Source organism: Taudactylus pleione, unplaced genomic scaffold (genome assembly GCF_031769625.1).
Source record: "Taudactylus pleione unplaced genomic scaffold, aTauple2 ptg000191l, whole genome shotgun sequence".
Taxonomy (NCBI): Eukaryota; Metazoa; Chordata; class Amphibia; order Anura; family Myobatrachidae; genus Taudactylus; species Taudactylus pleione.
This window is the reverse complement of record NW_028284593.1, coordinates 3,818,209-3,842,447: the sequence shown is the minus strand read 5'-3', so window position 1 is coordinate 3,842,447 and position 24,239 is coordinate 3,818,209. Positions and strand designations below refer to the sequence as shown.

General features: G+C 45.3%; 1 protein-coding gene and 1 pseudogene across 2 annotated transcripts in view; both read left to right on the top strand.

Annotated features, from left to right (window-relative positions):
- The window catches only part of TRMT2A (tRNA methyltransferase 2A), a 53,395-nt gene that overhangs the window by 9,689 nt on the left and 19,467 nt on the right, over positions 1 to 24,239 (top strand). The window contains exons 2-8 of one of the 2 annotated variants that reach the window (XM_088476683.1): positions 8,624 to 8,683; positions 12,094 to 12,840; positions 20,456 to 20,564; positions 22,228 to 22,409; positions 22,646 to 22,760; positions 22,927 to 23,042; positions 24,047 to 24,158. In XM_088476683.1, the coding sequence (XP_088332809.1) occupies positions 12,107 to 12,840; positions 20,456 to 20,564; positions 22,228 to 22,409; positions 22,646 to 22,760; positions 22,927 to 23,042; positions 24,047 to 24,158 (1,368 nt within the window). In that variant the 5' untranslated portion in view covers positions 8,624 to 8,683; positions 12,094 to 12,106. The remainder of the gene's footprint in view (positions 1 to 8,623; positions 8,684 to 12,093; positions 12,841 to 20,455; positions 20,565 to 22,227; positions 22,410 to 22,645; positions 22,761 to 22,926; positions 23,043 to 24,046; positions 24,159 to 24,239) is intronic. The other variant, XM_088476682.1, reaches the window with a different exon arrangement.
- LOC148519310 (U2 spliceosomal RNA) lies at positions 1,687 to 1,739 on the top strand (annotated as a pseudogene).

Sequence of the window (24,239 nt, the reverse complement as noted above, 5' to 3'; positions counted from 1 at the left end):
GCTGATTTTTTTTTTTTTTTTTTTGTGGCAGTTATGTATATCTTTTTGTTAAGCACCTACAAAAATTGGGATATCTAATGTTGATTTAACCTAGCAGTTTTAATTATGTTCCAAAAACTTGCATTTTTGTCGTAACTCGAAACGTAAGGCAGATAAAGTAATTTTGATTTGGATTCTGGAGGAAAAGGTACATTAGGGGTCCAAATTTTGTGGTGATTCCTTAATAAACACCCGTGATACTTCAAATAAACTGAATAAATAAGCCATGATTAGTAAATAGTTTAATAAATTGAAAAAAAAAATCAATATTTCGGAAACTAACAGTCAAGATATTTGGGAGAAATCGTTTTTTCTCTTTCATCCACTAGGGGACACTGGAGTTGCTTACGCTGGGTATAGAGGCGTGGATAACTGGAGCCGGCACTTTAAATAATTTAGAAGTGTGAAGCTCCTCCCCCTCTATGCCCCACCAGCCCTCAGTTTAGAAAATGTGCCTACGGAGCTGGTCACAATTTGCTGTGCTCCAGCAATACATTTATTTTATTATTTTAATAGGATCTTTTACACTTTATTGGTATTAAAAGGTGGGGTCTGGCTACCTGGCGCCCTGTTATACAGGAAGGAGTGCACAGTGCTTATTAAAAAAGCAACTGACAGCTCCTTATCGCCACACAGCACTTCTACAAGCACTGAGGACAAGACAGTGTGAGAAGCAGGAGTGCTGTTATCAGAGAGGCCATCCAAGGGACGCAGTGAGTACATCAGCTGCGCATCCCCCGGCTCCTGTCCTCGCTGCCGACGCTGACTTCAGAGCATAACGCTATAGCGCTGCTCCACATTACATAATCCATAAGAAGCGGGGCTTCACAGGGGGAGGTGAAAGCTCCAGTGCGACTGCCATTTTCAGAGCCCTTAGGGCATGAAGAAGGGGTGCGGAGCCTAACAGCGCGGGCTCTCTGTCTCCATTCAGAGCGGCAGCGGCTGTTAGAACAGCGTGGCTGCCGTTTCACATGTGTCTGACTGCAGCTCTCCAATTTAGGAAGAGTGTAGCAGCACTACTACAGAAGGGCTGGTTCTCTTGATTGCATCCCTGGGAGCCTGTGAGCACAGGGGAGTGTATAGCAGGGAATCAATTCTGTGGGAAGGGAGTTGTGTGATCTCCTCCTCCTGTTTCCCAAACTAGCCTTCTGTCTTCTGTATCTGTCCCTCTGTATGGGTGACTATGGTTGAATGCCAAACTCTTTGCAAAAGATGTTTGTTCAAACTGTAAACTATACAAGCATGTTATATGATGCTTGTTTAGTAATCTATCCGCCTATGGCTATTACTGACTCTCCTGCTCCTCCATGGGCCGCTGACATGCTAAGAGTGATGGCTGACTTAACATCACAGTTGGCTGAGGCTCGCACCTATCAGTGTGTCAGGGTTAACCAAGTCTGTCGACATCCTGGTACAGGTTATAGGTACCGCTGTTTCTACTCCCTCCACTTCCTACCAATAACGTCCCCTAACGACTGTTCTCCAGTCAGAGAGGGTCTGACAAGGAAATCCTCACAACAGAGGATACTAAGGAACGTGATTGGAGGAAGTTTGTATAATGACGGTACTCCTCAAGATTTTCTCTGCCTTTTGGCTAAGATCAAGTGGAAATGGCTGCAATAAACAGGCAAACAGAAGAGAGTCCCATGTAGTATCTGTTCTTATCAGTTTAATATCTGATACGCCCCCTATCTGTGGGCCATATATAGAGTCTGCCTCTACTGGGGTGGAATTCTTAATTCTGGCGGCCAGGCAGGTATTTAATCTACCTGTGGATATAGTTCCTGCATCCCAGGAGTGTGTATTATTTGAGTACGTTACTCCCTGTGTCAGGGTCAGAACAGCAGTACTCAGTTAGCCTGGAACAATTACAATGTAATTGGACGCTACCTATCTTCTCAGTGACCAACAAAAAGGTTGTCTGTTTTTCAGTTTTCGTGGCCCTAGGGACACTCCACCCTGAACACACCTGATCTCGTAGGGTCAGGCCTGGTTAATGGGAGACTGCCTGGGAATACCAGGTGCTGTAGGCTAAAATAGTCTGGAATCAACCATGTAAGAGGTTCCAAATTCCTCGTCTGTTCCTGTTCAGCTACCCATTTCCGTCATCCATGATAGAAGAGGGGGAAACCTCTCCCCCTGTTGACGCGTCTGCTCACTGTCCCTTTCAGAAAACTACACTCCCAGTACGGGCTGCCTCAATGTTGAGGGACCCTTCTGATTGCAAGTTGGAGTCAATGCTGCGCTCTATTTATACTGCAGCGGGAGTTTAACTTAGACCTACGCTAGTTACCGCCTGGGTTAACAAGGCTATGATTTGCTGGGCTGACCAGTTGATTGCGTTGATCAGGTACTACCAGGGCACAGTTACGTTCTTCTGGCAGAACACATGGTGAGTCTGCAGTTTACCTGGGAGAAGCTTCTAGGGAGCTCTCATATCTGTTTATGCTGAGCCCTCTGGTTGTGCACTTGGTAACCGGATGCAGAATCCAAGCGTGCGGTGAAGGGTTTACCATTCACTGGTGACATGCTTTTTGGCCCGGAATTGGGCAGATGGATATCCCAGGCCACGGGGGGGTAAGTCTTCCTTCCTCCCTTCGACTGCTTCGGCTCCCAGAGGATCTTACATGGGACCTTCGTTTCTTTCCTTTCGTGTGCCACATTCCTTTCGTGGTAGAGCCAGAGGTGCTCCCACGCAAGCAAGAGGCGACAGAGGTAGTGGTCGTCCACACAATGTTGCAGGTCGACAGGAACCTAAACCAGCTGAGAAACAGGTGGCATGACGGTCTTCCGCCCCACCTGGGATCTCCGGCGGTGAGAGCCCGTTTCGCAGAAATTTCAACAAGTTTGGAACCTTTTCAGATCAGTGGATTCAGAGACTGATTTCCCTACGGTAACGAATAAACTTCGAAGTCCCCCCACATCTCGGTACTTCCCTACACGTCTGCCAATACCTGTAGACAGGGCCAGGGTTCTACGGGAAGCTATCCAGTCTCTACTCCGATCCTCGGTGCTAGTTCCAGAACATCAACGAGGTATGGGGTTTGTACTCAAACCTGTTTGTAGTACCAAATACGGATGGATCGGTTTAGGACCTCTAGTCCTTTAAAACCTGTATCTTAACATATATATCGTTTCAACATGGTGTCCCTGCAGTCCATCATTGTGTGGTTGAAACCAGGGGAGTTTCTATTATCCCTGGATGTCAAGGACTATCTCCATGTTCCCTTTTGGGAACCACATCAAACCTTCCCATGTTTTGCCGTATTGCAGGGTCACTACCAGTTTCGGGCATTGCCGTTCGGGTTATCCTCGGCTCCCCGCATTTTCACCAATCTCATGTCAGTCATGATTGCTCTCCTTCAGTCATCGGGAGTAAACATAATCCCCTATTTGGATGACTTGTTCCTCAAGGCTCAGTCGGTATCCCTTCTAACAAACCATGCCTTACTGATATATCACACTCTAATCCAACACGGTTGGATAATCAACTTCAAGAAGGGAGCAGTAGAAAGAAGGTGTCCCTAATTCTTTGTCTGCGTCTCTTAGGAAGATGGTAGCTGCCTTCAAGGCACTACAGTTCGGACGGATCCACTCCAGAGTGTTTCAGCTGGACCTGCTGTCACAAGGGTCAGGGTCTCATCTGCTTCTACAGCGACCAGTGATCGCGGTGAGTGGAAAGAATTGTGGGTCCCAGGGACCCCTCACTTTAAAAAATTGGGGTCCTACACCACTTTTTCTGGGTCCCATTACATATTCTGGGAGTTGAGGGCAGGCACCAGTTGGGACTGTGCTGGAGGGGGTATATAGCAGCTGGGGTAGAGGGGGTTGGGGTAGAGCTTTGGGTAAAGGCAGGGAGAAGTTGGGGTAGAGCTGCAGCTATAGGGGAGTAAGGGCAGGCAGGGCTGGGGGTTAGGGAGGGGTAAGTGCAGACAGTTGATGAGACAGTGCTGGGGGGCATGGAGGGTACTAGGGGCAGTTTGTGTGAGGGGCAATGGTAGATAGCAGCTGGCGCAGTACTTGGGGGGGGTATGGTGGAGGTTAGCGGCAAGCAGTACTTGGAGTAAGGAGGGGGCGAGGGTAGATAACAGCTGCGGCAGTACTGCGGGCAAGGAGGAGGTTAGGGACAGGAAGTGCTGGGTGTAGGGAGTGGCCAGGGTAGATAGCAGCTAGGGCAGTACTGGGGGGGGCAAGAAGGGGGTTAGGGTCAGAGTTGGGTCAGGATAGCAGCTGGGGCAGCACTGGGGGTAAAGAGGGGGCAAGTGTAGATAGCACCAGGGGCAGTATGGGAGGCATATAGGGGAAAAGAGTTGTTAGCAGCTAGGGCAGTACTGGGGGCAAGGAAGAGGTTAGGGGCAAGCAATTCTGGGTGTATGGAGTGGTAAGGGTAGATAACTAGGGCAGTACTGGGGGGCAAGGAGGGTGTTAGGGGCAGGCAATAGTTAGGATAGCAGCTGGGGCAGAACTGAGGGTAGGGAGGGGGTAAAGACATACTGCACATGGGGTAGTGTTTAACTCATTGCTTTTGCTGGGAGCCCCTGGCCGGGTCACTGTTACATCTTCCTCCTGTCCCATGCAGTGTCCCACCTTCCCTGCCTCCTGTGTGCAGAGCGCTCACCTGGCTGAAGGAGCGCAGGCTGCCGGAGAGTCCCGGCACCACCGACAGTTCTGCTGCCCGATGGACGCCGCACGCACAGGCTGGGGGAGATGCCGCACGCACAGGCTGGGGGAGATGCCGCGTGCCCATTGGCTGGGGGAGATGCCGCGTGCCCATTGGCTGGAGGAAACTCTGTGCGCCCATTGGCTGGGGGAGACGCTGCAGCACAGCCATTGGCTGGGGGAGACGCTGCAGAGCAGCCATTGGCTACAGCAGCACAAACAGACCCAGCGGGTCCTATAGGACCCGATCAGTTTTAAAATCTGGGTCCCCAGTTTGCTGTAGCGCGTAAAAAACGCGCTATAGCATGTATTTTGCGAACCGTGACCGACAGATCCGTCTGAGCCAGGTTACCAGAGTAGCCCTCCTCTGGTGGACACACTACAACGGTCTTTTAGCGGACCAAAAATTCGGTATGGTTCTGGATCATCGTAACAACGCATGCCAGCCTTCGAGGATGGGGAGCAGTAGTCCTCGATTTTCACTTTCAAGGTCGATGGTCCCCTCTGGATCAGAAGTGGCCCATAAATGTGTTGGAACTCAGAACGATCTACTATGCTCTGATAGAAGCAACAGAGTTGCAAAAGACACACCCGGTAAGAGTTCAGTCCGACAATGCTACGGCCGTCGCTTACATCAACCGCCAGGGCGGGACTGGTAGTCGCATGGCCATGCGAGTAGTATCTCAGATTCTCTGGTGGGCTGAGAAGAAGTCAGTAATCCTGTCGGTGGTTTTCATCTAGGGTGTGGACCACTGGGAAGCAGATTACCTAAGTCGCCAGGATATACATCCCGGGGAATGGAAGAAACGTGTTCAACGCGCTGATACGTCGATGGTGATTTCAGGTGGACCTCATGGAGTCATGGATGAATCTTCAGCTCCCACTATAAGTGTCAAGAACTCGCGATCCACAAGTGGAGGCAGTAGACGCTCTGACAGTTTCATGGATCTACAACTTCGTTTACCTTTTTCCTCCGATTCCACTTCTTCCTTCTAAAAAGGATAAGACACGAGTCAGCCTTTGTCTTTCTCGTGGCACCGAACTGGCCTCGGAGTAGTTGGTTCTCGGACCTTCGGTCCCTATTTGTAGACGAGCCGTCGTCCCTTCATCTGCGCATGAATCTTCTACAGCAGGGTCCTTTTTCAATTTGGCGCAACTGCGTTTAACGGGGTGGCTCCTGAAACCGATATCTTTTAATGCAGAAGCATCCCAGACTCTGATTCCCACCATGCTACACGCCAGGAAGCCAGTTTAGGCTGCGCTTTATCACATCTGGCGTTCTTATATCGAATGGTGTTCCAGTCGGGTCTTCCGTCCGGTTGTCCCGGTTTCTGTTTTTTTTTCTTCTGATGGGACTGGATTCTGGTTTTCACCTTTTGAACTTTCAAGGTGCAGGTTCTGCCCTTTCTATTTTCTTTCAACGAAAATTGGCCCTCATTCCTGAGGGCAGACGTTACTTTAGGGGGTCTTGCTTGTGTAGCCTCCTTTTGTACCACCGATAGCTCCCTGGTACTTACCTTTTAATTAAGCATTTGTCTTGGAAGAGTGTCCTCCTCCTGGCTCTAGCTTTGGCTCGTAGAGTTTAGATTTGGGTGCTCTGTCCTATAAGCCACCTTAGCTTGTGTTCCCAGGGTTGGGACGGCTTTCCATATCAATCAGCCTATTGAGTACCGTCTTCGGTGGAGGACTCTGGTAATTCTTCTACTTTGGATGTAGTTAGAGCTCCCCGCATCTATATAACAGGACAGCGTCCCTCCGCAAGTCGGAGTCGTTTTTTGTCCTCTATAATGCTGTTCGGACGGGTTGACAAGCAGACGTTGGCACGTTGGATTAGGCTGATTATTCTTCAAGCTTAGATTAGTCCTGCCTACGGCCTCCTACGTCCATTCGACTCATTCCACACGTTCTGTGGGTGCATCAGGGGCGGCCGTTAGGGGCGCCTCCAGGTCACAATTGTGCCGTGCAGCCACTTGGTCTTCAGTTCACACGTGGGTCAAATGTTAGTTTTGATACGTTTGCTGCTTCGGTATCAAGTTTTGGCCGTCTGGTTCTGCAGGTCCCACAGAGCGCTCCCGCGCGAGGGGAAAACTTTTGGAACGTCCCCAGCGTAAGCAACTCCAGTGTCCCCTAGTGGATGAAAGAGAAAATGGGATTTTGGTACCTACCGGTAAATCCTTTTCTCTGATTCCACAGGGGACACTGGACGCCCACCTCTGCGCTCTTAGCCTGCCTGTTCGGTTTGTTCCGTATGTTGTATGCTTTGATTATTGTGTGTCGTTCTCTCCTCTCCTTTTTTACTCCGCTTGTTCTCTATCTCCTCTCGGTCTTGATTTTCTAAACTGAGAGCTGGTGGGGCATAGAGGGGGAGGCGCTTCACACTTCTAAATTATTTAAAGTGCCGGCTCCAGTTATCCACGCCTCTATACCCCAGCGTAAGCAACTCCAGTGTCCTCTGTGGAATCAGAGAAAAGGATTTACCGGTAGGTACCAAAATCCAGAGAATGTTCGTAAAAATCTGAGACGGGTGGTGTACACACCTGGTTGAAATGACCCTGTATTCAGTTTGCAAATGAAACAACACCTGTACTGACCACCTTTCAAATCATGTGACATGGTAATTTAATAACCAGTAAGTACTTCAATGGCATTATCTGGCTGCGCAGACATATATAATATGAAATGCAATAATGTAATCTGTAGAAACAAATTTTGCAACAATATATTAATTGCAACTATGTAGCCAATGTGAGCTATATGGTGATCTAGTTCCTGCTAGACCGCGGGCAGGTAGTTTCTGCCCGCGCGTAAGGTGCGTGCGCTTCCGAAAAGGGGGTGTGGCTGTCTGGGGAGGAGGCGTCATGCCCCCAATGTGTCATACTTGTGAGCGTACCTAGCACTTACGAAGGTGCTGGGCTTCCCACAAGCTCTCCCCTCACAGTGAATAGATGCCGTGCACATCTATTCACCCAGTGGATATCGGTCGCTGGAACTTTTGCCCATTTTAAAATCGAGCAGGGCGTGGTGCCTCGCTAAAACAGCCTAGTTGGAACTAGGGGTCTGGTGCCCATTAATTATTTCTGCCCACAAAACTATTTGATCACCCCCATTGAGTCCCCGTGCTCCTTCTGTCTTTCCGTGTGTAAATACACTTGATAGCAGATAAAAGCTAGGTGGCTGGCCTGGGGTGAGAGACATATTGACATTTCTACTGTCAGGAGTAATGTTGATCATAGACCATGTTGTCAACAGACTTTGCAGTAAATGTACTAAATCTGTGTAGAAAGTTCTTGTTTGGTGCAGATTTAAGAACACAGTATGCAGCTGTGACAGGATTGCTCCCCAGAGTTAGAATTACTGGAATTAGTAGGATTTCTTTCCCCAGAGGGCAAAAAAGGACAAAATCTTTTAGGAGCACACTTTATCTAAATTATTTGTTAAAAAAATGCTTATATTCAATTCATTTTATGATAATGGGCAAATACATTGCTCAGGAAGGTGGGACAGTTGAGGAGCTGTCCAGCAGGTTGAAATTTGAACTACTCTTGAGGTCAGCTGTGTTGCTGCTGTTGGCTTCCGTATGTTATGGGGAGATTTATCAAATCTTGGATATAAAGTGGTTAAGTTACTCATAGCAACCAATCAGCTTCTAACTGTCATTATGTTTGTTTTGTCGATTTCTCCTCGCATCCCCAGTGGGGTGTGAGAAGAAATTCTTTAGCTGCCAATCAGCGCGGTGTATTGAATAGCTGCTGGAGCTCCCTCCCGCGGCTATTCCACATTACACTGAATTTAATTCCCCTCAATGTACTTAGCCTAATTAGGGTAAGATAATAGACCTATTGTAATGTATGATTGCTATAACAATAATATTTTGTCTATGATAAGAGGGATCAATTTTCTCCTTCTTTTCCTTTTTTTTTCTCAGACCCTTCAAACTTGTTAAATCCGCGAAGAGTCCAGGACAATTCCCTGTCCACAAAACTGTGTTTGTATTATAACTTCTAGGATTTTACATTTTATCTTTATTTTTGGGATATTGATACTTATGTAATCTTTTAAATATTCTCATAAATAAGTTAGAAGTAAATCAAACTATAAAGAGTGCCCCACAGAAGGATCTCTTTTTTTATCTTTGGTTGACTTGCATTGCAAGGAATTTACAAGGTGCTTCCTGATGAGAAAGCGTGAGAGGTGAAAATACCTGTTAGAAGTAGTGGCAATTGTAATATGTGGTCAGACAGAGCCACTTAGTGCCTAATGCTGGGTCTTGTATGCGCATGTCGAGAATCTGGAAGTGGGAGTATGATGCGCGTTTCGCCTAGTAGTGGACTTAATCACATTTAGACCTGTTACTGTGTTACTGCACCGTCCAAACATAATTAAGTTGAAGCTACTTATATTGACTCGGGTCTGTGCAGTGCAGGGTAATAGGCACTGCTAATGGACGGAGTATAGGTGTGGGTTTGGGACACACATGTGCACAGCATGTGCCACCTGAGTAGCCTAAAAGGCCACTCACTGCCTTTATATGGCAACGGCAGCATGTGGTTCAGCCTTGACAGGTACCAGCCAGCCCGAATAATTGAATATGGACTGGCAGCCCACATCTTCTAGGGACATGCAGAGAATGTCTGATAACATGTTTAGTGATCCCGCCAGACAGTGGGTGTGGCAGAGCACTGAGGTGTGAGCAGGGGTTCTATGCACGCTCCCAATAAGGGGGCATGGCCTAACGGGAGGGGTGTGGCCTCGTGTCAATACACCAATTTGTCAGTCTGGGGGGTGTACCCAGCACTTAGAGGTGCTGGGCTTCTCCCATGCTCTCCCCTCACTGTGAATAGATTCACCCGACACCTATCAGAAACTGCAATTTTTCCCACCCACGGGAGGGGACGGCACAGGGCAGGCTGCTTTAGCAGGGCGGCGCTAAAAGGGCAGGATGCCATTTGCCTCTTTTTAAAATTGGGCAGGGTGCTGCGCCCCGCTAAAACAGTCTAGTGGGAACACTACATGTTGTACTAACAGAACTTGTAGGTAAGCTGTAAGACAAAATGGCAGATTGTGCTGTGAGTGTATCTAATACACCCAGTGAGTTTGGGGAACCAAGTTAATCCATGGAGCAAAGGTGAGGACATGGAGTATTCCAGTGGGTTCCTCCCTTCATCCTTCAGGAGGGGTAGTGCACTTACAAAGCAGAGCTCTTCAATTTCAGGTACAATGTATAAATCCAAAAAGAAGTTTTGCTACATGCCAGTGAATTGTAAAATGAAAATGTGCTAATTAAGAGCTATTTTATTATAAACAGGTAGGCAAGCAGAATAACATCTTGAAATAAGATGATGTTTCAGCATTCAAAACCCCATCAAATGCAGCATGTTTACATGACCACTGGTTTTACAAATCAATAGTCAATTTCCTGTTGCATCAATGTTTAGATTTGTGCCAAAGAATTAAAAATGTTTTATTTTTTTTTATTTACAGTAGTTCTGTTTATATTGTCCAAATTTTCCTTTAAGAGTATGTCAGTTGCTATATATGCATACAGTCAGGTGCATAAATATTGGGACATTGACAGGATTTTCATATTTTGGCCTCTATTCACCACCACAATGGCTTTGAAATGAAACAAACAAGATGTGCTTGAACTGCAGACTTTCAGATTTAATTTGAGGGTAATTACATCCAAATCAGGTGAACAATGTAGGAATTACAACCGTTTCTATATGTGCCTCCCACTTTTTAAGGGGCCAAAAGTAATGGGACTGTCAACTCAAAAGCTAATTCATGGACAGGCGTGGGCTATTCCCTCGTTATTTCATTATCAATTAAGCAGCTAAAAGGTCTGGAGTTTATTCTAGGTGTGACATTTGCCTTTGGAATCAGTTGCTGTCGACTCTCAATATGAGATCCAAAGAGCTGTCACTTATAGTGAAGCAAGCCATCATTAGGCTGAAAAATCAAAACAAACCCATCAGAGAAATAGCAAAAACATTAGGTGTGGCCAAATCAACTGTTTGGAACATTCTTAAAAATAAAGAACGCATCAGAGAGCTCAGCAACACCAAAAGACCCGGAAGACCACGGAAAACAACTGTGGTGGATGACAGAAGAAATATTTCCCTGGTGAAGAAACCCCCCTTCACAACAGTTGGCCAAATCGAGAACACTCTCCAGGAGGTAGGTGTATATGTGTCAAAGTCAGCAATCAAGAGAAGACTTCACAAGAGTGAATATAGAGGGTTCATCACAAGATGCAAACCATTGGTGAGCCACAAAAACAGGAAGACCAGATTAGAGTTTGCCAAACAACATCTAAAAAAGCCATTACAGTTCTGGAACAACATCCTATGGACAGATGAGACAAAGATCAACTTGTACCAGAGTGATGGGAAGAGAAGAGTATGGAGAAGGAAAGGAACTGCTCATGATCCAAAACATACCACCTCATCAGTGAAGCGTGGTAGTGTCATGGCGTGGGCATGTATGGCTGCCAATGGAACTGGTTCCTTTGTATTTATTCATGATGTGACTGCTGACAAAAGCAGCAGAATTAATTCTGAAGTATTTCGTGCAATATTATATGCTCATATTCAGTCAAATGCTTCAGAACTCATTGGATGGCGCTTCACAGTGCAGATGGACAATGACCCGAAGCATACTGCAAAAGCAACCAGAGTTTTTTAAGGCTAAAAAGTAGAATGTTATGCAATGGCCAGGTCAATCCCCTGACCTGAATCTGATTGAGCATGCATTTCACTTGATGAAGACAAAACTGAAGGGAAAATGCCCCAAGAACAAGCAGGAACTGAAGACCTTTGCAGCAGAGGCCTGGCAGAGCATCACCAGGGATGAAACCCAGCGTCTGGTGATGTCTATGCGTTCCAGACTTCAGGCTGTAATTGCCTGCAAAGGATTTGCAACAAAGTATTAAAAAGTGAAAATTAGATTTAGGATTGTTTAGTTTGTCCCATTACTTTTGGCCCCTTAAAAAGTGGGAGGCACATATAGAAACCGTTGTAATTCCTACTCCGTTGACCTGATTTGGATGTAATTACCCTCAAATTAAATCTGAAAGTCTGCAGTTAAAGCACATCTTGTTTGTTTCATTTCATTTCAAAGCCATTGTGGTGGTGAATAGAGGCTAAAATATGAAAATTCTGTCAATGTCACAATATTTATGCACCTGACTGTATGTACATAGATACCCAAGGACACCTTTCTGACCTTGCACTTGGTGACTTCTGTTTCTGTTAAAGCTGCTGCTCTTATGGGGAGGTGCATGCACTGCAGGGAAGGCATTCAGTGGTGAAAATTCATTTTTCTTTGGCATTCTGTTCAAGTATTTGGTGGATTCAAGTTAGTGACTGTTCCTTTGGGTTTGTTTGTCTGTTTCAGGACATAACACAAGATGGAAGCTTCTGGCAGTGATAGAGACTGCTGTGATCATCAGGAACAAAATAATAGTATTGAAAATGAGAAAGAGGAGAAAATGGAAGGTTCTACAGAGCTAGATATGGATAATACAAGATTAGATGATGTTGTTGAGAGAGTCAAAGATGCTTCAGAAACCGATGACTGTGCAGTAAATGTGGGTGACGGTGATGCGACAGCAAGTGAAGATTTCGTTAAGGTGAATGACCGTTCTGCAGAAACAGAGGATGCTGGGATTTATAGATATATCAAAGATGATCTCTTCACATCAGAGATTTTCAAAGTTGAAATTCAGAATTTGCCAAAGTACATATGCTTTAATGACATTAAGAAATTCCTTGCCAAATATGGATTAAACCCTCATAAAATAAAGCTCATGCAGAAACAAACATTTGCATTTGTGACTTTCAAAAGTGAGGAGGAAAGGGACAAAGCTATGAAAGTTATACACGGGGTTATGTGGAAGAATCGTTTATTGAATGTCCGGCTTGCAAAACCCAGAGCTGATCCCATAATGAAGAAGAGAAAACAAGTAGAAGATGAAAAGGAACAGCCACGATGCAAGCGATCGGCTGTGCAGGAGAATTCTCTGGAGGAACCTCTCAGCAAGCAGATTGCAGATGTGGTGACCCCATTGTGGCAGGTACCATATGAAGAGCAGCTGAAAATGAAGGAACAAGAATGTGAACATGTGCTACAGAGACTGACAAAGTAATTATTGCCATTTTTCTTGTAACTTCACATCAGCTAGATTTTATTATGGCATGTAGAACACACTGGGTCTTTTATGCCAGCAGGCTAAGTGAGATCCTTGAAATTCCAAGAAGAGAAAGAGAGACACTTTTTTTTTGAGGGCACTCTTAAACTGGGTACACATTAAATGATGTGTACCCAGTGACAGCAAATACAAGGGCACAATATATTAGGCGGTCCATACACCCTGCACAATCTGGTGTACGATTGCCCGATATATCGTTCTCTCGCCGCATCCTGAAGCATGGTGTCAGCTGACAGATCTTCAGATTGGCCTGCACTGCAGGTAGATCTAAAGATAGGACGAACGATGCACTGGAGCACGCAATAGTGTGTACACACTGGACGGTTTGTTCGATTTGCCTCCAAATGTCAAATCGTCCAATATATCGTCTAGTGTGTTCCCAGCTTTACAATTAAATTACTCTTAAAATTTAACTTTTTTTATTACCATAGTTAAAGTAGTAAGATTACCAATATCATATAAAAACTAAACAAAAGGATTAATCCTTCCTGTTTCATTTTGTTTCCACAATCCAAGTGATCCTTGATGGACAGGGAACTGCAGGGGACATAGAATGCAGGCGCACACTCCAAGTACTAAGAACAATGATAGTCAAAATAATCCTGATAAAACTCTACAATTGGAGTTTAAGTGAGGTTTTTAGTACATATTTGGCCAAAAATGTTTGCCCATCCACTGCGTCAAGGTGAAACCCATAAAATGGGTTCCTAACATCCCTAATATTAACTAACACATTCTGTAAATTTATCCAGGACTTACCTATTTCTGTTTCATTTTTTTGCATCCACAATCCAAGAGATCCTTGATGGACAGGGAACTGTCCTACCTATATGTGCAGTTTGGGCTAATTAACACAAATCATCCTTAGCATATTAAGAATGCAAAATTTTGTTGTGCAATCCCCGATTTTGTATATAGAGCGCCAGATATTAAATTGAGTTGGACAGAGAACATTCGGGCAGGGCATGGCGCCCCGATAAAAACAGCTTAGCGGGATCGCTATGCACAGAAAATCGCAATGTGTGTGGTCATAAAGCGTCAGGGTTATGTCTGTATCCTCCCTGTTTCTACTGATCCCCTGTTCGCTGTACAGCAGTGAACAGGGGAGTGAGAACTCAAGGTATCCGACTCTGAGAAAAGAAGTAATGGGTTGGATCTGCTTTTGAGGGTGCCTCTATTCCTTTATCATCTGGGGGATGTCTTGCATCTGTGTTATGTATAGTTGCATCTGTGTTATGTATAGTGGAGGGTGGAGTCGGACACTAGCGAATTGAAAACTGGCTCCCACCCCTATATAACCCCTCCCTTCCCACCGTAAGCTCAGTCTTTTTTTTTTTTTTTTAGTGCCTTTGGAGTAAGGCACTAGCTAGATAGGTCATAGCTTTTAGTTACAGTAGGTTTTTTCTTTATTTTAATGTTTTGGATTTGGGTGCTTAGTTCCTGGATACAGACGACAAGCACCAACAGAGTGGGAGTTATATAGATTAGACGGCCCCTGAGAGAGTCCCCAAACTACCATGTCCCTTGGTCTCTCTCCAATCCAGACACACATCTGAGGGGGTGCAGGCAAAAAGGTAAGATTTGTTACAAAGTATAAAAGTCTTGTTGCCAATATACTGCTTCCTGGCACACTGCTTTTGAGCAGATTGGCCGGGGCTTGTAATTGCTCACAGATCCTGTAAAACCAACTTGTCTCATACCTCCATGGGCTGCTTGCGGTGACCCGCGTGTACAAATGCAGTCGCATGCCTCCGGTCTCTGGGGACAGACCGGAGGCGCTAGCAGTGGCGGCGGGCTCCCCCTCTCCGTAGGCATACCCAACGGGACCACTAGACCACCAGGGTGTTATGCGGCAAGTGGGAGCCAGCGTCCGAGGGGTTAATCGCTAGCCAGGGGAGGCAGCCTTCCCTGTTTAGCGGCTCCTCCTCTCAGCTGAGCGCGCCTTTTCGCTTAGGTCTGGTGACGCTGAGCTGCTTCCTCCTGCAGCCACTCCTCCTCTGAGGTCTCCAGCGGCCATCTTTTCTCCGGTGTAGCGCTGATCTCGCAGGCAGTGTGCGGTCAGTCCCCCTGTGTACCTCTACCTGGCTGAAGGTCAGTGTACACAGCACTATAGCCCTCCAGACACTGAATCTGGGCAGTTGATTGTAGTGACAAGGTGTAGTGAGTATTAACTTTCTGCATTGTATGTGACTTTTGCTAGTGCTGACTGTGCTTTATTTCTTCTTACTGTCAGTCTATGACTATCCCTTTCCTTCTCCTACAACCCTGACAGGTGTGGGAAGGGCTTTTCCTGGATCTCACTTATATAAATTCATGTATTTGTGAGGTCGGACACATACTATGGTGTGCTACACCCTGCCATATGTGTGTATATATTATCATGTCTGATAGGAAGTTGAGCGCTCTACGGCTCCCAGTCTGCTCTCTTGCAGACGCTGCGCTGCAGGGGGGAATATGGAGGATTTATCACAGGATGGGCTGTGTATGAGGTGCCGTCAGTTACCTGTCCCTCTAACCCCCCAACTTCGGGACAGGATCCTCCTTGGGCGGTATTTTCTCAGGTGCTGGCTTCCATCGCGGACCGTCTGGCGGTCCCGACTGCTCTCCCCCATAGGGGGTTACCCCAAATAGCCATCCCCCTCTTCTCCGGGTGTACCGCAATTATTGCAGTCTCCCCCTAGGCCTCAGACTGTTCATCCATATGCGGGGTTCCCTATGTGTGTTCAGTCTTTTCAAATGACGCAGCAGTCCGTCATTCCCTTCCAGGGTCTCCCACAAATGGGTCAACCACCTTTGGTGGATGTGTTCTCCAATTCAGTCCAAAGTTTGGCAGCCTCATCTTCAGCCTTTCAAACCATGTTGCGTAGTGACAAGCCTCACAAGGCATCAAAACGCACGGTTATGTCATCCCAGTCTGCGCAGCTATCAGACTCTGAGGCGTCCTCGGATGAGGGAGAATTGCATGAGGACTCTGATTCGGATTCCCCTGCCCCAGAAGTAGAGACAAAATCTTCCATTAATGTACCGGCATTGGTGCAGGCGGTGCGGTCCATTCTTGATATACAGGATGATGTCCCGGGCCCCTAAGTCCAAGTATCCAAATTTTAAACAGGCAAAAGTGACTGGCTGTTTGTCCTCTCTGACCAGCTGACTGATCATATATCGGAGGCCTGGCAGTCGCCTAGTAAGAGGTTCCAGCCGCAGAAACGTTTAGCATCTAGTTATCAGTTTCCTGCAAGTCAATGCAAAAAGTGGGAAACCCCGCCTGCGGTGGATTCTCACGTTACTTGCTTAATTAAGCGTGCCACCTTCCTATGCCGTCCATTTCATCCCTAAAGGATCCCACGGACAGGAAAGTGGAGACTTGTTTAAAATCCATTTACTCTCTCTCTGGGGCGGTGGCCCGTCCGTCCATGGCCATCTCTTGGGTGGCTAAAGCCATTGAGAGCTGGGCCAATGTACTGGAGGATACTTTACCTGAGGAAGCTCCGGAGGTTCAGAGAGCTTTAGTTGGGCGATGAGGGATGCCGCTTCCTATATTGGAGAAGCGTCTTTGGATGCCAGTCTTCTGACCTCCAGGGTTTCGGCGGGACCTGTTGTCTCAGAGGCCCTGCCTTTACCCGGATCTGGGTCGTCTGTCTTTGACATCCGCCTGGGTCGCCTGTCTTTGACATCCGTCTCAAGGTCCCTGGGTTTTTCCAGCTCAGTAATTGGCACAATGCTACAGGCGCGCAAGCCTGCCTCCGCCAGAATTTACCACAGAGTGTGGCATACTTATTTTCAATGGTGTGAGTCCAGAAACTACGATCCTCAAGCATTTCGTGTTTCTAGGATTTTGGCGTTCCTTCAGTCTGGATTTGGACCTAGGCTTACGCCTTGCTTCTTTGAAAGTTCATGTGTCTGCACTTTCTGTGTAGTTCCAGCGTACGATCGCTACTCTGCCTGATGTCCGCACCTTTTTCCAGGAGTTGTACTGCTTTGGGACATCCCCAAGGTAAACCCTGTGGACCCCCTATGGAACCTGAAGTAGAAAACAAGCGATATGGTAAGAACTTACCTTTGTTATCTCTGTTTCTATGAAGTCCATAGGGCGCCCGCCCTGACGCACCTGGCTTCATATGGGCTATGTGGCTGGTCACCGGTTTTCCGTCTCCCTTTCTGTGAGTATGGTTCTTGTGTGTTCCAGTCTTCCTTCTCTCTGTTTTTTTCCTCCTCCGGCCTTGGCTATTTACCAACTGAGGTGCCTGTGGCTGGGGCGGGGTATAGAGAAGGATGGACCCAGTGCATCCTGGGAGCAGCAAAAGCTTTAACTGCGTGGTGCCCGTGGATCCAGATCCAGCTATACCCCCAAGGTCAACCCTATGGACCTCGTAGAAACAGAGATAACAAAGGCAAGTTCTTACCATATCTCTTGTTTTCTGCTGCAGGCAAAGAATCATAATCTGCAATCCCGAATAAGACCCTTTTACAGATTTCTCATATCTCTGTTCTAAAGGCGCATACACACTTAAGGATATCGCTCATGGAGCGATTCGTTTAGTGTTTGCCGGGCTCAATGTCGTTAACCACATTGAGCCTGTACACTGAACTAAGGACCTCATTCAGAGTCGGTCGTTGCGGCCGTACGGGAAAAGGGGCCGGATATTCAAATGATTCCCTCGCAAGTTGCGTCCCTAAGTTCGGATCGGTAGTTGGCCGACCAAGGGGAAGAAGCGGTCGGAAGACAAAAAAATACGCCCCCTTCTCGTACGCATTGCACGTCATCTCCGGGCATTTAAGGATTAATCGAGACCATCGGGAACCATCGGAACTGGTCGTAGAGCTTAAGGTGGACCCATACCATCTCTTAAGCTCTACGATCATGTCAGTGTAAAAACCTTCCATGTCACATGTGCCATGACGCTACTTTGTTAATTATGCACTCCCATAATCCGTATGCACTCCCATAAAACGCAGTTCGCATAATGAGGCACGCCTGCGTTCGGATCTCCACTCCCCCGTTTTCAATCACCTTCCCCTGTTACCACCCAGAAACGCCTCCATCTGTCACTCAAACTACCGACCTGGCTGTGTTCAAGGAGAGAGAAATTTCTGATCGTAGCGGCTAGTTTGCGCACGCGCATTGCGAACTTTACGCATGCGCAGTATCGCGAACATCGGTGGCGTACGACCGTGCGGCCGCAACAACCGACTCTGAATGAGGTCCTAAATCTTTCAGGATATCGTTCAGTGATGTCACCGGCAGCTTCCCTGAACATGCACAACCTGACGACAGGTTGGCCTGTGTGTTCAGGCGATGAAAGATATCGTTAACGATCTGTGGGAACGCGCATTGTTAACGATATCTTGCATACACACTGGACGATACTGTGAACAATATCGTTGAATCATTCACAGTAACGCCCACTGTGTACGTGGCTTAAGGGCTATGCAGATAATGGGGAAAATGGTAGCTTCATTCGAAGCTGTTCCTTTTGCCAGATTTCACGCCAGACCTCTATAGAACCAATTGCTTCAGCGGTGGGTAAAACCAAACTCTCGATTAAACAATCAGATGTTCAGATTATCACCGCAGACCCAGCGGTCTCTCCGATGGTGGCTGCAGGATGCATATCTGAACATGGGTTGCCAATTGTCTGTAAAATACTGGAACATTTTTCACCACAGCTCCCAGCCTTACAGGCTCGGAGGCGGTGGTTCTGGACAGACACTTACAGGATCCTTGGTCTGTTCAGGAGAACGCTCTTCCTATCAATATACTGGAACTAAGGGCAATTCGATGTACATTGATTCAGGCTCAATGCTATCGAAAGAATTTACCAGTACGAATCAAATCGGACAATGCCACAGCAGTTGCTTACATAGTCTCAACAAGAAGCTTCCAAGGTTCGATCTCGGTCTCTAGATCCTCAGGCATCTCTGGTGGATGCCGTGACAGCACCTTGCGTGTTTCAGCTGGGTTACATCTTTCCTCCTTTGGTAATGTTACCACGGGTAATTCAGGAGATTCGATGGCACGGCCGGTCATTCTGGTGGCTACAGACTGGCCGTGCCATATTGGTACACAATTCTTCAGACCATGTTGGCAGACGTTCCATATAGTCTGCATCCAGATCTGTTGCTTCAGGGTCCATGCTGTCACCCCAATTTGCATCGCTTGGCTTTGACGGCATGGTTCTTGAATCCAAAATTCTGAGGGCCATAGGGTTTTCAGAAACTGTGGTGAAAACCATGATACAGGCTCGCAAACCAATTACTTCCCAGATTTATCATCGGATATGGAAGATATATATTTCTTGGTGTGAACAACAGAAGTTCAAGCGTGAAATTTTCCGAGTGTCTTGCCTCTTATCTTTTCTGCAAGAGGGGTTGGTTAAGGGTCTGAGATTGTCCTCTCTTAAGGGACAAAGTTTCGGCCTTATCGATCCTGTTTCAAAGGAAATTGGCCTCCATTACAGAAGATCAGACCTTCTAGCAGGGGGTTCTTCGCATACAACCTCCTTATGTCCCACCGGTTCCTCCTTGGGACTTGAATTTAGTTTTGGAGGCTCTCCAAAAAGCACCATTCGAGCTTTTGGAGTCTGTAGAATTGCGATATATCTCTCTGAAGGAGATTTTCCTTTTAGCCATTGCCTCGGCCAGAAGGTTATCTGAACTAGCGGCTCTTTCCTGTAAAGCTCCACTTATTATTTTTCCCAAGGATAGGGTAGTGTTACACATTAAACCTTCCTTTCTGTAGCTCTTTCTCTGTGTCAATTCCTCTACTCTGAATGCCAGTCGCATGGTTCCTATACATTGACTGCAGTAGGAAAATTGGGTCATGCACAGACTATTCGTGTACTTCTTCCTCCTTCTGCAGCCAGTCTGTCAGCGGAAAGCGATTGGTGACAGTGGAATTAGAGGACCAACAAGGGAGGGTATGTTGCGGACTGGAAAAGTCTGAATAACCTAGATGTCACCTGGTTAATGGAACACTGTCTGTGGCATAGTGCTTGTGTCAGATCTGCCAATATGGATTCAGTGCAGCTGTTGTATCTTATGATCACAAATATAAATAACTTTGTCTGATGATAGATAATTTGATGCATTTAGTGAAAGTTGCAGGATGTTATTGTTTTAAATGGTAAAAATTGAAACTGTACTTTGTTTTCCTGTATCTGTTTCCCAGATTTATCTACAGCACGGTGAACTGATGGATGCAATGATTGTCATGGCTGATTGACACAATGTATAATATGAAAGCTTGCATGTGTAGTAAACTGATATAAAACCATGATATTTCTAGTCTGTGTTTATCAGCCATGACAGGTTCACCCACTGGAAGGGAATATCGATGCTATTTGCAATTAGATCAGGGAAAGCAAGCACATACTGAATTTACAAAGCTAATATTTTGGTCACAAGTGCTTGGTACACCAGTAATAAGCATAAGCATTTCACGCTGAATGTTTTGTAGTGAATGGGGACCTACCATAATGTAGACAACTGGTTATAACTTTGCCTGGGTTACAATGACCGATTTATTCTGTATTTTTTTTTTTTCTCCAGGGAGATAGGAAACACTAACGAGGCCCTATTACCGTGGTTATTTGTTCAGAAGCAGAAGTATAATAAAGTGTGCTGTCTCTTGGAAAGTGTGAAGCCGTCCCCAACACAGGTATTGTGTTCTTAAATGTCATAGGGCGTGTCACCTATCAAGATATTGTCATGTGTTGCTTTGATTTCCTGTAGAATACCTAGTTACGGTAATCATATATTCCAGATTATTTTAGCATTTCCATCTCCTATGCTAATGAGGTAGTAATGTCTGCCCTTACTTCCAGAAATCTAAGATCATTTATACTTCTCTCTGTAACGTAATTGGTAGCTTCTGTGGTAAAAGTATACTTTATGGTAGCTTGTTCCTGGTAAATGAAGGGTAGTGAAAAACTACTACTGGAAAACGATCATTAATAGTTGTCAAACCTTCAGTGACTTCCTCGGCGGTCTTCAGGGTAATCGCTGTAGGGCTTCTTAGGCAATTAGGGTGCCCTTCTTCTATGCACGTCTGTTCTTATATTTTTTTTATTATTTATCTGTTTAAAAGAGTCAATATTCTCAACTAGCTGGGATACCCGGTATTGCACGGGTTGAAGACTGGACCCTGAAGTACACCTGCAGCCTTTACTTGTTTACATTGTCCTCGTCTATATCCCCATTCCAACGATCCTGAAAAGGACCCCACTGTTTACTAGCATGCAGTGGCGTAACTACTGCGGGTGCAAGTGGTGCGGCTGCTTTTCTGCCTCTGTGGCCCGCCACTCCCCATGCAACCAGTGACACACACAAGGTGGGCAAGTCCAGTCATGGACGGATAGCAGCGGTATTGATTTTGTGCCAGCTGATTACAGCTTGGGCACCGGCAGGCAGATATGGAGAGACAGTGCCACCGGTTGCAAGACAATCAGAGCTCGCGGATCGGCAGCTAATTCTCAGTCCGGTCCGCGATCTCTGATTGGTGGGGCCAGATTCAAATTGTCCATGAGTGCCACTGCCTGCCGGTGTGCCAGCTGTAATTAGCTAGCTGGAGGGAGAAGGAGAGGTGAGTTGCTGGGGGGGGGGCATAATGTGTAAGGGGCATTGCTGTGTGGAATAATGTGCAAGGGGCGCTACTATTGTGTGGAATAATGTGTTATATAGGGCACTACTACTATGTGGCATAATCTGTAAAGGGCATTACTCTGTGGTATAATGTGTAAGGGGCAATACTGTGTGGCATAATGCATAAGGGGCACTACTACTGCGTGGCATAATGTGTATAAGCAGTACTACTGTGTGGCATAACATGAATGGGCTTTGTGTGGGGGCAAATGTATGTTTTTGTTTTTTTTACCTCGTGGCAGGGGGGCTTTTAGATCTTGTGGCCCCCAAAGTTCAAGTTACGCCCTTGCATTCAAACACAGACGGCTGACTAATATATATGGTCACTTTAAAAAGGACTAACTGGATTTAATATGAACTTGCATGAGTCCTAAAGTTTGACACTTGCTCAGCCTGTGAGGTTGAAAGGATACTTTTGTAGCTTTCACACAGGCTTGTGGCAGACTGCCAATTTCCACTTGAGTCAGCCTCGGAACCTGTGTAATTTAAGAGTGTCCCCATTTTTAGGGAGTGTGGGACCCTGACTAAGTTCAAACCTAGGCAAAAACCTAATCCTGTTCAAACTACACCACAAAACTCTGTCTGTGCATAAAGGACAGACAGACATGCTTTCTCACTTATTATATAGATAGCATTTTTTGAAAAGGGGGTAAAAAAGACTGTTTAATTTTTCTTATCAGAAAGCTTATCGAAACAAATGTGAATTTCTGATTGGCATTGGGGCCAATGAAGAAGACAAGACAGTGGGTTTCCGCCTTGGAAAGTATAAGGGAGGAACGTGTGCTGTTGTGGAGCCTTTTGATACTATTCACATTCCCTGTGTCACCAAGAAAGTTGTGAAGGCTTTTCAAGAATATATCAGGTAGCGTTATTATACTGCAAAGTAGTGACTAACATCAAAGTAGAAATGCAGAGTTTGGCTGCTGTTTTGCCTTTTTCAGTACTAATAACTTAAACTTCCTTTTAGCTTTCAGGTGCGCAACAAAAATCTGTCTAACTAGTATTCCTATAGAATGCTATTTTTACTGCATGTTATTATTAACTGGTAGTTGTAATACAAGGCTTCATTCAAATAATTTGCTTAATGTTTACATTCAGGACCACATCATACGCAGTTTACAGCCCGGAGTCTTATGAAGGCCACTGGAAACAGCTTACTGTTCGCAGCAGCCGGAAGGGTCATGTCATGGCCATTGTGTATTTTAATCCACAGGTATACAATCTGTTCTATGACTGCTTTTGTGTGTGTGTGTGTGTGTGTGTGTGTGTATGTATGTATGTATGTATATATGTATGTATATATATATATATATATATATATATATATATATATATATATATATTCTACCTAGTTTATACAGTAATGATTATTCCTGCAGAAACTGAGCAAGGAGGACCTGGCAGAGTTGAAATGTTCTATTGCAACATTTTTCACGGATGGACATGGAAAAGACAGTGGTGTCACATCCCTTTATTTTGTTGAGGAAGGTCAAAGGTTGGTTATATTTTAACAAGTTTAAATAGCATCTTAGTTTATAGTTAACAGTTTTTCTCTTTTTTTTTTTTTTTTTTTGATGTACCAAAATTATTTTTATTGGTGTAAAAGGAAGTATGGTCCTGTAAGAGGAGTTTGTGATGTGTGGAGTGGAATAATCCTTTTTAAAAAAAAAAAAATTTTTTATTTGAGTTCTAGCATAAAGAATACTTTAAATTGTATAGACAAATGGAAAATAAAAGTAAGGAGGGGGAAATGATGGAACAGAAGATGGCTATAATGACATTACTGACAATATGTAACAATTCATTTAGGGGTATAGCCCTACAAAAAAAAAAGTTGTACAAATCGTACAACACACTTATTAAATACACTAATTTATTGATAACAAGGAAAAAGAGCAAAAGAAAGGAAAGGAGAAGAAAATAGTTAACATAGTTAATCATTTAGCCATTTCCTTAAGTCAGTGGTTCCCAAACTGTGCGCCGCGGCACCATGGGGTGCCTCAGGTTGATGGTCCAGCACCATATCAAATTATTTATGGTCAATGTAATGTAAATATGTGGGCAAACGAAGCACAAACCTGTCCACCACCACATAACTGAACCTAAGGGTGACAGGTAAGCGCAATTTATTTAAATTTACTACATGACTAAATTTTTTTCTGAATTTGTCAATAACAAACTTTTGGCTTAAGGGTGCCGTGAAAACAATTCTGATGCACTAGGGCGCCACGTTTCAAAAAAGTTTGGGAACCACTGCTTTAAGTAAAGTATGTCTGAGAATATGCCAGTCATTAAGAGTTCGTTATGGGAAACAAAATTGCTATTTTTTTTATATGTAAATAAATACACCTGTAGTTGTCACATATTAATTAAACGCAAAGTATCTATCCACATTCTGTGTGACAATACTGTACAATGATATACTGTAATATAATTGACATTTTGTTTATTTAATGATTTGTTAAGGAGCATAGTTTAAAGAAATGGTTTGTTCTGCAGAAAATCTCCAAACCTGTCGGATTTGCATGTGGAGCATGTGACTGGAGAGCAGTACATCTATGAGGAACTACTGGGCCTCACCTTCCGTATCTCCCCTCATGCTTTCTTTCAGGTATGAGGAATTCTATCAAGCAATTAAACATTTGCCTAGATTCTCTGTGATGGGATGTAGTCAGGAAGCCGACGGTCGAAA